General features: G+C 36.9%; 1 protein-coding gene across 8 annotated transcripts in view; it reads right to left on the bottom strand.

Moving 5' to 3' along the window:
• The window catches only part of Adamts6 (ADAM metallopeptidase with thrombospondin type 1 motif 6), a 229,077-nt gene that overhangs the window by 54,263 nt on the left and 160,211 nt on the right, over positions 1-14,603 (bottom strand). For all 8 annotated transcript variants that reach the window (XR_003482511.2, XM_027401535.2, XM_027401534.2 and 5 more), the window contains 3 exons: positions 13,184-13,307; positions 12,304-12,384; positions 631-794 (listed from right to left, as the gene is read on the bottom strand). Coding sequence is in view for 7 of the 8 variants with exons in the window: in XM_027401535.2 (XP_027257336.1) it covers positions 631-794; positions 12,304-12,384; positions 13,184-13,307 (369 nt within the window). In the remaining variant the exon portion in view is untranslated. The remainder of the gene's footprint in view (positions 1-630; positions 795-12,303; positions 12,385-13,183; positions 13,308-14,603) is intronic.

Below are 14,603 nucleotides of genomic sequence, written 5' to 3'. Positions count from 1 at the left end.
GGGGCAGAGTGCGCACATGCTTAGAACATGTACAGAAGTCAAAGGGCAATTTGCCAGAGTTGGTCCTCTCTTTCTATCATGTGAACCATGGGGATTGAACTTAGGTTGTCAGGCTTGGTAACAAATGCCTTTTTCTGATGAAGCATCTCAGTGGCCTTCAAGACAACATCAAAACACATGAGTTTTTAGAAAGTGTTCCTTTCTTTTCTGTTCATGGGTATTTTGTTTTCATTCATACTGCTTAATCATAAAACTTTTACTAAAAAGAAAACCTGAAAAGTTCAGTGGTGGTGGAACACACCTTTAATCCCAGCACTCGCAGACAGAGTCAGGAGGATCTCTGTGAGTTGGAGGCCAGCCTGGTCTACAGATCAAGTTCCAAGACAGCCAGGGCTACACAGAGAAACACTGCCTTGAAACAAACAAATTAATAAAAAACACATAAAAAGATAAACGTCATCTGGCAAGACATCTATGGCCTTCACTCTACAGTAACCACACCCTTGGGCAAATCATTTTACCTTCATTGCCTTAATTCCATCACCGGGAAAACAGCTGATCAAACATGAGCCTTTTCTACCCCATAATATGGAAGTTACAGTAAAAATATAACGACAAAGACACATTTACCATTACAATGAGGTTTTCAGAGGTGGGTCCTAAGGCTTCCAAGGATTCTGGTTCATCTGTTGGTCTTTTGTAGTGGAAGGCTGTCCCAGAAACATCAAATTTCCTAGGCCAGTCAATAGTCCAAGCACCATTAATATAGTAATCATCCCCTTCAGATTTTAAAGCTGGAAAAGAGAACAAAAATCCACCTAAAATGTTAAATTTCATTTACTAATATATTGTGGATCAACTATTGCACTAAAATTTATAATGAACAGCCATTTCATTCAAGGATGATACTGGCCATCTCCCTTCTCCCTTTCTCACTTCACCTGTATCTCTTCCCCTTGCTTGCTTTATTCTTCCCAAACAGTGACAGAACTTATTGTGGGTATATTCCTACCTTGGATCCCACCTTCTTTTATTAGAAAAGAGAGGATTTGGAAAGCTTTGTACAATGTCTATGTCCTGAGTCCCAGGACAGGAAGGTGATTTCTGGGTGGCCTGAGGAGTACAGGCAAGGCCTTTGCTCCATACATGTTTGCATCCACCATAAAAGTGAGAAACTGAGAGACTAAGGAACCACAGGGTAGGGTGAGATGGCACCAGGCACATGGGAAGTGTGGGGCAGCTGTGGCCTAAGCCTAGCCTGGTATGTAGAGTGAGACCTTGTCTCAAACGCAAAGCAAGGGCAGCCACTGAGATTACGGGTGTCTTTGCCTTATATTTGAGACAAGGTCTCTCTCTAGGGAGGCCACTGCTCATATACTTGTAAGTTTCCTCCTACCTTAGCCTCCTGAGCACTTGGTAGACAGGTGTATGGGGCACCATATCATCTGCTCCTCATTTATTATTATTATTATTTTGTTGTTTTTGTTGTTTTTGAGACAGGGTTTCTCTCTGTAGCTTTGAAGCCTATCCTGGCACTCATTCTGTAGACCAGGCTGGCCTCGAACTCAAAGAGATCTGCCTGCCTCTGCCTCCCATGTGCTGGGATTAAAGGCGTATGCCACCAACGCCCGACTCTACTCATTTAAATGCAATTTGGAAACACAAACTTGCAGCAGTTTCAATGGTCTGTACTAATTCTGAACAGTAACAGGGCCTTTGTCAATCAGGCAGGAATTGGGAGGGGCTCATGATGGCTAGGGAGGGCCCTAGCCATCACTACTGAACTGTTTGCCACAGATACAATTAGGAAGAAAGGAACTTGTTGCCTTCAGTTGTATACCCACTAGTGACCCCATTAGGCTCCAGTGGATACTTTCAATTCAATGACCACACAGATGACCCTGGTTAAGCTAAAAGGTCATAAAACAAAACTACAAGTCGTAAGTCTGGAAAAGGGAATGGGGAGGTTGATAGGGATGGGAGTATGTAGGGGAAGGACTAACAATAATGAATTGTATACATACATGAATGAAATTGTCAAAGAACAGAATTAATAATGATAAAACAATGTCAACCAAAGAACTGCAATAATTTTTCACATGACTGTTACGAAGCTAATTGCTTAAGTATTCATAATGTTGTTGGTGGAAATGAATGGAACACTTATATGAGAAGATAAGAAGGACATTAGGAAAAATTTTAAAGAGCTGCTTGGCATGAGGGTAGAAGTGAGGGGCAGACTTTCTTCACTAAATATTGAAGGAGTGATTAAATGAGGGGAAACATGATTCTGGCACACAGACAACTGAACAATGGAACCAAAGAGGTAGAAAATAGACCCAGGCACATAAGAGAAACTGTCTTAGTTCTACCTAGCTTTTTTTAAAAAAATATTTTTAAATTAATTTTACTTCTCATATATTACAGCCTGACCACAGCTTCCCCTCCCTCCTCTCCTACCAGTCCTTTCTTCACACCTCTCCTCTCCCTCAGATCCACTCCCACTGTTTCCCTTCAAAACCGAGCAAGACTCCCAGAGATGTCAACCAAACTTGACATTAAAGATGCAACAAGACTACGCTCACACCCTCTTATCAAGGCTAGATAAAGCAACCCAGTAGTAGGAAAGGGGTCCCAAGAGCAGGCATAAGAGTCAGAGACAGCCCCCACTCTCACTGTTAGGAGTCCCACAAGAAGACCATACACATGGTATTAGTATAAAAACAGACAAGTGGATCAATGGATTTGAATCCAAGACTCAGGCATAAATCCACATACCTTGGGACACCTGATTTTTTACAAAGAAGCCAAAATTATACAATGGAAAACAGAAAGCATGTTCAACAAACGATGCTGTTCCAACTGGATGTCAGAATGTAGATGAAATGCAAACAGATCCATAGCTGTCACCCTGCACAAAATTTAAGTCCAAGTGGATCAAAGACCACAACATAAATTCAGTTACACTGAACCTGATAGAAGAGAAAGTGGGAAATAATCTCAAATGCATTGGCACAGGAGACTACTTCCTGAACAATAATACAGAAAATAAGATGGACAATTAAAAATGAAAAGTTTCTGTTAGGAAATCCAGCTTTTAATCCATGGTGATTTGATAGGATCAAGGGGGGTTGTTTCAATTTTCTTGTATCTGTTGAGACTTGCTTTGTGACTGAGTATGTGGTCAATTTTGGAGAATGTTCTGTGTGATGCTGAGAAGGTATATTCATTCCTGTGTGTTAAGGTGAAATGTTCTGTAGGTATCTGTTAGGGCCGTTTGGTTAGCTCCATTATTTCTGCTTAGTTTTTGTGCGTGTGTGTGTGGGGGGGGAATGTGCACAAGTGTATTAAAAAACTGTATTTTTATATATAAAAGTGCCTACATATAGAAAGTAGATGGGAAAAAAGATTTACCTCATGACATAAAAGTTTAGAGGGGAATAGTGGGGTAGATAGATACAAGTATGGAGATGGGGAGGAAGATGAGAGAGAGGAGAGAGTATGGGGGTGGGTGCTAGCATCCAGGCACACCTGGCTAGCTTCTGGAGACCTGGCAGACTGCATCACCCCTGTGTGCATGCCTTGACAGTATTCAAGCAGTATTCTGAACTGCTCAGGGTCCTGACAAAGTCTTCAGCTATGTGGTTTAGCTATGCCCCCTTTAAAAGGGTGGAGCCCAGACTGCTTCCTCTTCCTCTTCCTCTTCCTCCCCTCCCTCCCTCCTTTTCTTTTCCCTTCCTCCCTTCCTCCCTCTCCCCCCCCCAGCTCTCTGCCTCTCTGTACCTCAGTCTTTCTCTATCTCTCTCCCTCTTCTTGTGAGGCCACTCTGTGCTCCCTTTCCCCCTCCCATCTCTCCTTTCCCTTCCCCCAATCAAACTTCCCATGTAAGCTTTATCTGCATGGAATGTTTGTCTCTCAACCACTGAGGTTTGGACACCACTCACTAAGGTCCCCCTTGTACAGAATCATAATGGGGTGGGGGGGCAATCAAAACTAAGTTTGTATGAAAATACTCTTAGTATTCGTGTTATACTAATTTGTATGCTGATTTAAAAAATAAAATAATCCCTGCTCACATCATGAATGATTAATCATGAAATCAGAGACCACAAGTCATCTAGTAAATCCAAGTTAACCTCAGCTATTTCACCCACTAATTGTCTCTATAAATGAAGTTCACATGGCCCTTAGCTTAGCCAAGAACAGCTATATGGAGGGAATACCAAGCATCAATCCACAAAACACTCACTCAGCACAGCACAAATGTGTGAGAAACTTATTCTAAAAGGTAAGAACCTACTTCCATTTCCAAGTATCAAGCCAGAGCCAGATCTGGAGTAGGACCCAGAGCCAAACTCAGACACTAGTTCAGAGTAGTCCTCATAAATAGACAGAAATGCAGGAGAAAGATTATCTTTTGCAGAGGAATTCCCAGCAGCAAGACTGTCTTCTAGGAACCAGGAAAGAAACATGAGAGACACCAGATGGAACAAAACAACCAGGGAATTTATTCCTAGGTAGTTTCTATTATTTCAGTTAGTATTCTACTATCAGGGGAGGACTGGGTATTGAACAGGAAATGACACCTGAACCACACTACAATATAGTCCTTCTAGGACACTGCAAACACTCCCAGTAAAAGAAAGGTGACCAACACCAAACAAACAAATAAATAAACTTCCCAAATCTAACTCCTGATATGCAAATCACAACACAAGAACATAGTAATATGGAAAACCAAGACAACTTGTCACCTCCAAAAACTATCAATCCCAAATAATGGGCCCAAGTGAGAAACACCTACAGAAAATTCCAGAAAAAAATTCAAATGGCTATAAACATGTTCAAAGAAATGAGTGAGAATATGAGTAGACAACTGAATGAAGAAAGGAAGCCAACATATAATAATGGAATGTAAAATATAGAAGAAAAACAAGTTGAAATATTGGAGATGAAAAAAATCAATAAATCAAATAAAAAGTTCAGTGGAAAGCCTCACCAATAAATAGGGCAGAACACAGGGAAAACAGGCTATCAGGAGTTGAAGACAAAGTGGAGGAGTATTCAGTGACGAGCACTGATACTTTTTTTTAATGTGTGATTGGAATGTGTAATGCTGTTTGAGATACCATAAAAGCACCAAATCTTCGAACTAGGAACACAGAGGAAAAGAACTTCATATCAAAGACATAAAATATTTTCAGCACAATCACAACAGAATATTTCCCAAATCTAGGAAAAAGGAAGTCCATCTAGGTATAAAAAGCATGCGGAACACCAAATAGCTCCAGAAAAGAAACTCTTCACGCCATGTCATAACCAAATACTGAATATCGAGAGAAACGAAATTGTATTGAAAGCTGCAAGAGAGAAACACCAAGCTACATGTAAATGAAGCCTATCAAAATAGCTGAGTTTTTAGCTGAAACTTTTAAAACAGGGCTTGGAATTATATATTTCAAATTTGGAAAAATTATAGCTGTTAAACCAGATTGTGATACTTGGCAAAACTATATGTCATGATGTAAGGAGAAGAAAAACATTCCATGATAAAAGCAAGCTATAGGAGTTTATGACTACTAAGCTACCCAACAGAAGATACTGGAAGTAATTCTTTGGACTGAAAGGTATGATAAGCATATCTAAGAGGCTAAGGGTGGGGGAATTAATAATGCTAGAACAACAATTAAGCAAAGCAGGATTAAAAAAAGAACAAACACTACAACGTCAACGGAATGACAGAATTAATACACATCTTTCAACAACAGCGCACATTAATGATCTTAATTTCCCAATCAAAGGACAGAAAATAAAATATTGGATTAAAACACAGGAACCATGTATTTTCTGCTTGTAAGAAACACACCCACCACCAAAGATAGATACTAGTTTAGGGTGAAAAAATCAATCATCACAGGGATCAATCCAATAAGAAGACATTAGAATTCTAAACATAAATAAATTGAAAATAGCTATGTTTAATTTCATGAAACACAAACCACTAGATGTAAAGACACAAATTAACTTAGTTACAATAGTAGTGTAGCAACTTTTGTACCCACTCTTACCAACTTATAGACCATCTCAGTGCCATACTCACAACAAACAGAGAAATATTAAGATTAAATGACATCTTAAACCAAATAATCTCAACAAACATCTACAGATATTCCATTCAAAAACCCATATGATAAACATTCTCAGCACCCCACAGAACTTCCTCTAAAGTAGGTCATGTTTTACACACAAAATAATTGTAGCAAATATAGAACACTTAAAATAATTCACCAAGTGAGTAACTCATTTTATTCTATTTGATCACAGTGGATTAAGGCTGTAAGTCAACATTAAGAATTATGGAACAAACACAAACTCATGGAGATTAAACAACACACTATTGAGCAATGAACGGATCATTGAAGAAATCAAGAAGGAAATAGCAACAAAAATATACCTGGAATCAGATTATAATGAAAACATAACATACCAAAACCTGTGGGATACAACAAAAATAGGACAAAGAGAGAAGCTTATAGTTCTAAGTCTCTACACCAGTAAATCAGAGAGATCTCAAATGAAAAAACTTCATAATACAACTTTGGATTTTGGAAAAGTAAGAACAAACCAAACTCCAAATCAGTAGATCAAAAGACATAATTAATGGAAGGGAAGAAATGAATGAAATAGACTCTTGCAATAACTACTTAAACAAGAAGGCAGAAAATATGAATATAAAAGATTGGACAAAGCTATCCAACTGTTGTAATCTAGTTGACAAAATTTATGGAACACTAAAGTCAATAACATTACAGCATACATTCTGCTCAAGCACACATGTGCCGTACCACAAAACAAATACCACACACACACACACACACACACACACACACACACACACACACACACACACACAATCATCTGGTACATGTTGTCTCTCTCTATAGGACTAAACTGGAAACCAATAGTGAAAATGGTGAAACATATCTGGAATGGCTGTAGGTATTTAGAAAATGAGTAATTTCTGTTTAAAGATTAGTAACATACTTAAAAACAAGTGATAATGACAATATGACATTTAAAAATATGTGAAGTTAGCTAGGCAGTGGTGGTACATGCCAGCTCTTGGGAGGCAGAGGCAGGCAGATTTCTGTGAGTTCAAGACCAGCCTAGTCTACTGAACAAGCTCTAGGACAGCCAGGGCTACATAGACAAATCCTGTCTCAATAAATAAATAAAAAGTAAGAATATGTGCTTAAACTAAAGAGAAATTTAAAGTGAAAAATGTTTATTTTGTAATAGAAAAAAACAACAATCTACATTTCTGTATTGAGAAGCTACCAAAAATAACAAATTAAAACAAAGTAAATAAAAATGGCATTAATAAACAGAAGAGTAAGAACAGCTGTCATGGAAAATAGACAAAAGTATTTAAGCCACGATCCTGATCTTTGAAAAGATCAGAAAATCAGAATAAACCCTTCACTAGAATGATCAAGAAAAAGAAATAAAAGATACAAGTTAACAGTCTAGAAAATGAAAAGAATGATGTCTGTATGTTTACAGACATCTAAAGCATAATAAAGCAATATTATATATAGTTTTATGCCAATAAATTGGAAAACTATATAATTACAGAAATTCATTTTTTTCAATTAAAAACTCCCCTTAAAGAAAACTGAAGCCCAATGAGTTTTACAGTTAAAGCCTATCCAACATTAAAACATAGTATCTATTTCCCCCAGGTTCATTGAGAAAATAGACAGGAAAGAAGTGTTTCTCAACTCACTTTATGAGGTCAGTTTTATATCAAAAAAGACATTACAAGAAAAGACAAGAGACTAATATACTTTATAAACATGGGTTTAAATATCTTCAAAAATACTAGAAAATCAATTCCACCAATAAGATTGGGATAATACATTATGATAAAGTGATTTTTTTTGTTCCAAGAATACTAGATATATTTAAAATCCAAAGCAACCAATGTCTTTATTACATTAATATTGGATAAACACAATCATATTGATAGATTCAGAGAACTTCAATAGCCATTGCTTGATTAAAACCCTCAGAACAGAGCATCCTTACCTTAATAAAGAGCCATCTACATAAATTCCGAGCTAACATTATATTTAATGGTTTAAAAAATGAACATTTTTCTCTCAAGATTGGATTAATAAAGGGATGTTGGGTATCCTTATTTCTATGTAACCTTTTGCCACACAGAAAAGACTAACAATAATAAAGATCACAAATAAAAAGGGAAACTGTGCTTGTTCAAGTTTGACATGATGATCATGTAAAAAACAAAAATCCACAAAACTCCAGAACACAAATTTATAAAAGCTCTACTAAAACTAGCAAATAGTTGTAACTAGGTCTCAAAATATGAGGTATGTATAAAGATACAGGTAAGGGCTAATGCCACTCTTTCAGAGAACCTAAGTTCACTTCCTAGCACCTGCATAGGTTGGCTCACAACTGCCTGTAACTCAAGCTCCAGAAGATCTGATGCTATAGGCACCTATATTCACATGCACTTACCCACACACAGAAACACACATACACATAATTAAAAATAATAAAAATCATCTTAAATTGAGTTACATAATGATAATAATTTAAGTTGGAAAATAAAATTTAAAATATCAGGACCATTTGTAATATCATTGCAATGAAGAAAATAAAGAGATGGAGACATAGCTCACTGGTGAAGTACTTGCCTAGCATGTACAAGGCCATAGGTTTGATTCTACCACTGATCTCTCAGAAAAGAATAGTAATAAATGTCATAAAACATGTGCAAATCCTATGCACTAAAATGTCAATGAAATAATCTAAAGAAAACTAAAATAAACATACAGGTGTATCTAGCAGGTCTTGATAAAATATATTTAAAATATTAATTCTATACAATTGAGGTGGAAAAGCAAATATAATTTTGAAAAGTGGGCACACATTTGAAGATTTAATGCCCATGAACTTCTTTCTGACTGAAAGTCTCCTCTACCCAATACAGCATGGCTTTGGCTTAAGGACAAACACATAGACCCAAAATCAGGAATAGAAATAACCAACAAACATAACTGTTTGTTCAGTTGAAATCTAACATGCAGCACCATAATCCAAAGGGGAAATGACATGCTTTTGAATAATTGGTGCTATAGAAGTTCAATGTCTATCTGGGAGAAAGATGGCATCTCAAACCTTCCTTTACACATCTATAAAAACTAATTGAAATGGGCTATATATTTCATGCAAAAGTGAAAACTATTCTTTGTTTTGTTCTTGCTTTTGGGTGATGGAGATTTGGCTCAGGGCCCTGAGAATGGTAAGTATCCACTCTCCCTCTGAGCTACATCCATAGTCCCTTAAAGCTATTGCTTCTTGTTCAGACTGCAACAGCATCTACTATAACCACTTCTTGAAGAACACTGAAGAGAATATTTACAACCTTACAACACACAACTCTAAGATAGAACATGAATGCAAATCATAAGAGTTTAATAAATTAGATCCCATCAAAATTAAAATATATTATTTTAAAAGATAAGCAAAACACACAATAGGAGAAAATATTCATACAACATATATCTGAAAGATTTCTATCCAGAGTATATGCAAATTTTGCTGTTTCAAGCAAATTATTACCTGAGGTAAGAGAACACAAATTCAATCCAACTTAGGCTACACAGCAATGTTCATATTAACCTGGCCTACACAGCAAGACCCTGTCTGCCCCCGCCCACAAAATAAAAAGGGGTAAAAAAAGCTAATGTATTTGTTCGACACTTCATGAAAGATATCCAGCCTGGTGTGGTGGCTCATTCCTTTAATCTCAGCACCTGGGAGGCAGAAGCAGGAGAATCTGAGTTCTAGGCCAGTCAGGTTCTACATAAGTGAGTTCTAGAACAGCTAGGGCTACATAGTGAGACCTCCCAAAGCAAAGCAAAACAAATGATTTGCATATGGGTAAAGACTATCTCATCACCTATTGACAAGAATGTAGAGAACTTGAAGTCTTCGGAATGGCATGCATCCACTTTAGAATACAAGCATACATTTCTCTTTTCTCCTGGGGTTACTATGGTAAAACTGAAAAGTTGAGGAATTTAAGCTTTACAACGAGGTGGGTGATGTGACATACACATTAAAATGACCACTACCTAGTTGGTTTTTGTATGTGTAGTGAGATGACTGTGTGTTCTCTTCAGAAATTTCAAGCATGCAGTTGTTGTGTAGAAGTCTCCTGAGATTAAAACCTTCCACCGTGGAGAGAAACCTCTCACATCAGGGAGATCACAGGAAGGTAAAGCAATAGGATGTTCTAAAGGGAGAGAAGTACCCCAGGAAGCTCCTGAAACCAGGAAGTAAACACCCCAATAACTTGAGAAGTCCCTGCCTTCCTCAAGGCTGCATAAACTGTAAAGCCTGAAGAGTCATGCTCAGATGAGCCAGGGTATAAAGTCTCAGGCCAGCCACCTGGAAGAAGCAGAGACCAGCCAATCATCCTGAAAATAGCAGAGACTAACCAAACTTCCTAGAAGAAATAATGACCAACTCAGCCACTGCAAAAGGACTCTCCAGCCTATTGAGCTGCCCACAGGCTGTGCAGTGTGCTCTGGGTTCCCAGCTTTTGTGAACTGTTATCCATGCTGGTCTGGGCTTTGGTGAGGCAGTTGTCTTTGAGAAATCCTTGCTCCTGTATGTAACCCCTCACCCATACGCCTATAAGTAAAACTGATAAAAGTGGTTCGCCACTTTTATTGACACCAGAGTGTCAATTTCTGGTCTGTCCTCTGTTCCCTATCTGCAGCAAGTGGATGTATGTCCAAATCTCCCCAGGAATAAGTGTCACACTGCAATACATTTTTATTAGATATAGTATGTTATAGCTCCAGGATTTATTTATCATATAACTAAGTTTATACTTGGTGACCAACAGCTCCCCATCTGTTACTCTCCTTCTAAGACTGCTGTAATCAGACATGTTTCTATGAGATTTTAGAACATACATATAAATGATGTCATATCTGGCTTATGCCATTTTCCAAAATGTCTTTTGAGTTTGTTTATGTCACAGCAGGATTTCCTTGTTTTATCTTTCTGTTTTCCAATTTTAAAATTAAAATATAATTACATAATTCCACCCACTTCCTTCCAACCCCTCCCATGTCCCCCACTCCCTTTCAAACTCATGACTTTTTATTATTTATTATTGTTGATATATACAAATAAGTATATAAACACAACCTGCTGAGTCTGTGTAGTATGTATGTATTTTAGGGCCGATAACTTGGGATTAGATGATCATTTAGTTTACATATCTGTGGGAAAGATGAATTCTCCCTCTCTTAGAAGCTTTTAATTGCTTGTAGCTCATAATCTAAGGGTGACGCTTTGGGTGATTTCTTCCATCTATATTGGCATATCAACAGATGTTGTCATTCTTCAGGTCCTGTTTGAGCAGCCATATTGTTCTTTTTCATTTTTTAATTATGTGCATATGTGTGTTATGTATGGGTCTGTGAATGTAATGTGTACTCTAAAACTCAAGAAGGTGTTAGATCCCAGCACAGGTGCTGAGACCTACTTGAGACTTAAAAATAAAACAATGGGAAATAGCTCAATAGTGAAAAGCATGTACTGCTTTTGCAGATGACCTGGGTTCAGGTCTCAGGCTGTTGTGAATAATTCTGTAGTGAACATGGAGTGTAGTTATATCTTTGAGATGATGACATGTACCTGCACACACACATGTGTACACATATACACACATGCACACACACAGAGAGAAGCTTTATTTGTAATAGTAAGACTATAAATATGTCTCAAATATACAACAACAACTAACAAATATATTAATATCATAAAATTACCTTATTTGTATTATTATAACTTGCTCATAAATACATGCATACCATACATAAATGAAAAATAAAAAGGTCAGTGTTTGCCCAAGACCAAGGTTGGGACTAATGGAATTAAACTCTAACGAGGACTGAAGGGAATTCAACTGCAAAAGGAATGAATCTTAGAATCATAGACATGTTTTCTAGTTTGGTTGTAGTATTTATATGATCATTAATAATACTCAAACTATATAGTTATCATTTTATCGTCTATTCTATGAAAACTATATTTCAATAATATTCAGTTAAAAATCAAACAACAGTGAAGTGTAAGCTATAAGCTAATTTTTCTGCTTAGTATTTCTATGTGTATGGATGCATCTTGAAACATTTTTCAGTATTAGATCTTTCACATCATTAATTGAAAAAATAATCTAGCAAAATAACTTACCAATGTAATTTTTTGACATGGAAACTTCTCTTACTTCAATATGAACAGAGCCTCTTGGTATCTGCACCACTTCCATATAACCTGGAATACAGAAGAGGGCTGGCAATAAGCAGCCGACTAGAAAATGAGCGCTTAGTAGCCATCTAATATTAGCAATGAGTTTCTACCTTGACTTTGCACTTCATAAGTGTAAAATAAGAACAAATTTCCAGAGTGTCTATGAAGAGAAAAATGTTTAATGGGGGTAAGAGGGAACTTGAGATAGAGTATGACTCACTATGTAGACCAAGTTGGCCATGAACTCATAGAGATCTGCCTAATTTTTTTTTTTTACAATCACCTCAAGATACGTGTGGTGGGGGCTGGAGAGATGGCTTAGAGGTTAAGATATGTGTGATATTGTTCCACCTTTCTTTTCTCAACATGTTCTACTTATACCAATGCTCTATGGGTTTTCACAGATTAAAGAAACATGGCAAGTTGGAAGTAGTAGTATACCCAATGAGGTTCAGAGAACAGGATCACCTATGCCTGGGAATTCAAAGCCAGACAGGGTCATTTAAGTGAGATCTTATTTTTTTTTAAAAAACAAATGTAGGGCTGGAGGTGTAGCTCAGTGGTAGAACATTTACCTAGCACCGTCAAAGGCTTATTTTCAGTCCTCAACAAACCCTCCTCACCGAAAGGCTAAATGAAATAAAATACATTCTTTAAAATATCTTCACAAAACTACATTTAACATGTCAAAAACTGAAAGGACCACTGTCTGGGGAAAAGATACTGCTGGCCTACATAAAGGAAGTCTTCAGTAGGTAAGAAAGGAAAAGCAAGAGTCTTTACTACTGCAGTTCACCAGAGGAAGAGTTTTCGACATACTCACCTCCTCTGGGCAATGAATCATTGAAGAAGCCTTCAATGGCATCACAGGTGCTTCCATCCCCACCACAGACTCGGCACCTATCTTCCCTAGCATCAGATCCCAAAATATTATCACAACCTACATGCTGAAAATAGAGAATATTCAGTGTGTTAAAAAGGGAAATTCTTGGAACCATAACTAATCACATACATATAACTTAGCTATTTACTTGTATTTCCAGCAAAGGAAATCAAAATAGGAAATGTTTCCCATTTTATGTTTTTCTCTAGTAAGTACAGCTAAAATTTCTACATACCTAAACAAAATAGAAAATTGATTCCCTAGAAATAAGACTATTTCTAACCTAAATCTCTCTTGATTGATATCATTTTCTAATCCTTTAAAATATTGTAATTTATTAGTAATGGACTCTTTCTTTCACCCTCTTCCCAGTCTAGAAATTCAAGAAGTACGAATGGTCCTCTGTAGGGCTACAAGAGAGGGACTCTACTAAGCTCATGCTCTCTAGGGCTATAACAGAGGGACTCTACTGAGGTCACGTTCTGTAAACTTGTAACAGAGGGTTCCACTGAGCTCATCCTCTGTAAGGTTATAACAGAGGGTCCCACTGAGCTCATGCTCTGCAGGGAGATAATACAGACGTTCCAACTGAGCCCTAGTGTCTGCCCTTCCTAACCATGGCCTCTTTCAGGCAATTGTTAGTGCTAGATAATAATTATGAAACTCATACCTGAGTAAATTTTTAAAAAATGAATATTTGTTTCTTGTTTGGGAATCAAAATGGCATAAACAAAATGGAGATGTAAGCATGCAATTTAAGAAGCTAAAATTTCACCTTTTAATTTTGTGTTTAATTATAAAAATAAGGATTTTTTAGCATATATATGGCATATATTTTGGTGCCTGAATTTGTACATTTGTAATTTAGCCATTGACACCAACACAATTTTAAAATAAAATTGTAATTATATCTTGTTATCTAAAAAAACTGTTATAAAATATATTTTACTTTAAGAGGATAAAGTACCTATACAAATACACATAAGTAAATGCAAATCGCTTTTACTCTTTACACACACATGCACACAGTTACACACATATATGCAAAAACATGCACACACACAGTAACTGGATCATTGAATCTAAAGACAACTTAACAAAAGGAATTTGGAAATTATGAAGCTAAGCAAAACACTGGTTTTATCTCTTCTTTCTCAGTTTGCATCACTTAGTAATGTGCTTCTCTTCAGAGTAAAACAAGCAAAACAAGTTATGAGAACAGTGGTTTTGTGGCTTTTCTTATTACGATAAGATCCATGGATTTGATCCTCCCTTTCCAAGTCATCTGGCTAATGCAAAAGTAAATGCTGTAATAAGACTGACTGTGTAATGAAAACCATCATAATGCTTCAAAAGGAGA

The sequence above is a fragment of the Cricetulus griseus genome, chromosome 2, assembly GCF_003668045.3.
Source record: "Cricetulus griseus strain 17A/GY chromosome 2, alternate assembly CriGri-PICRH-1.0, whole genome shotgun sequence".
Taxonomy (NCBI): Eukaryota; Metazoa; Chordata; class Mammalia; order Rodentia; family Cricetidae; genus Cricetulus; species Cricetulus griseus.
Note: the sequence above shows the minus strand (reverse complement) of the source record. Positions and strands in the feature narration are given on the sequence as shown.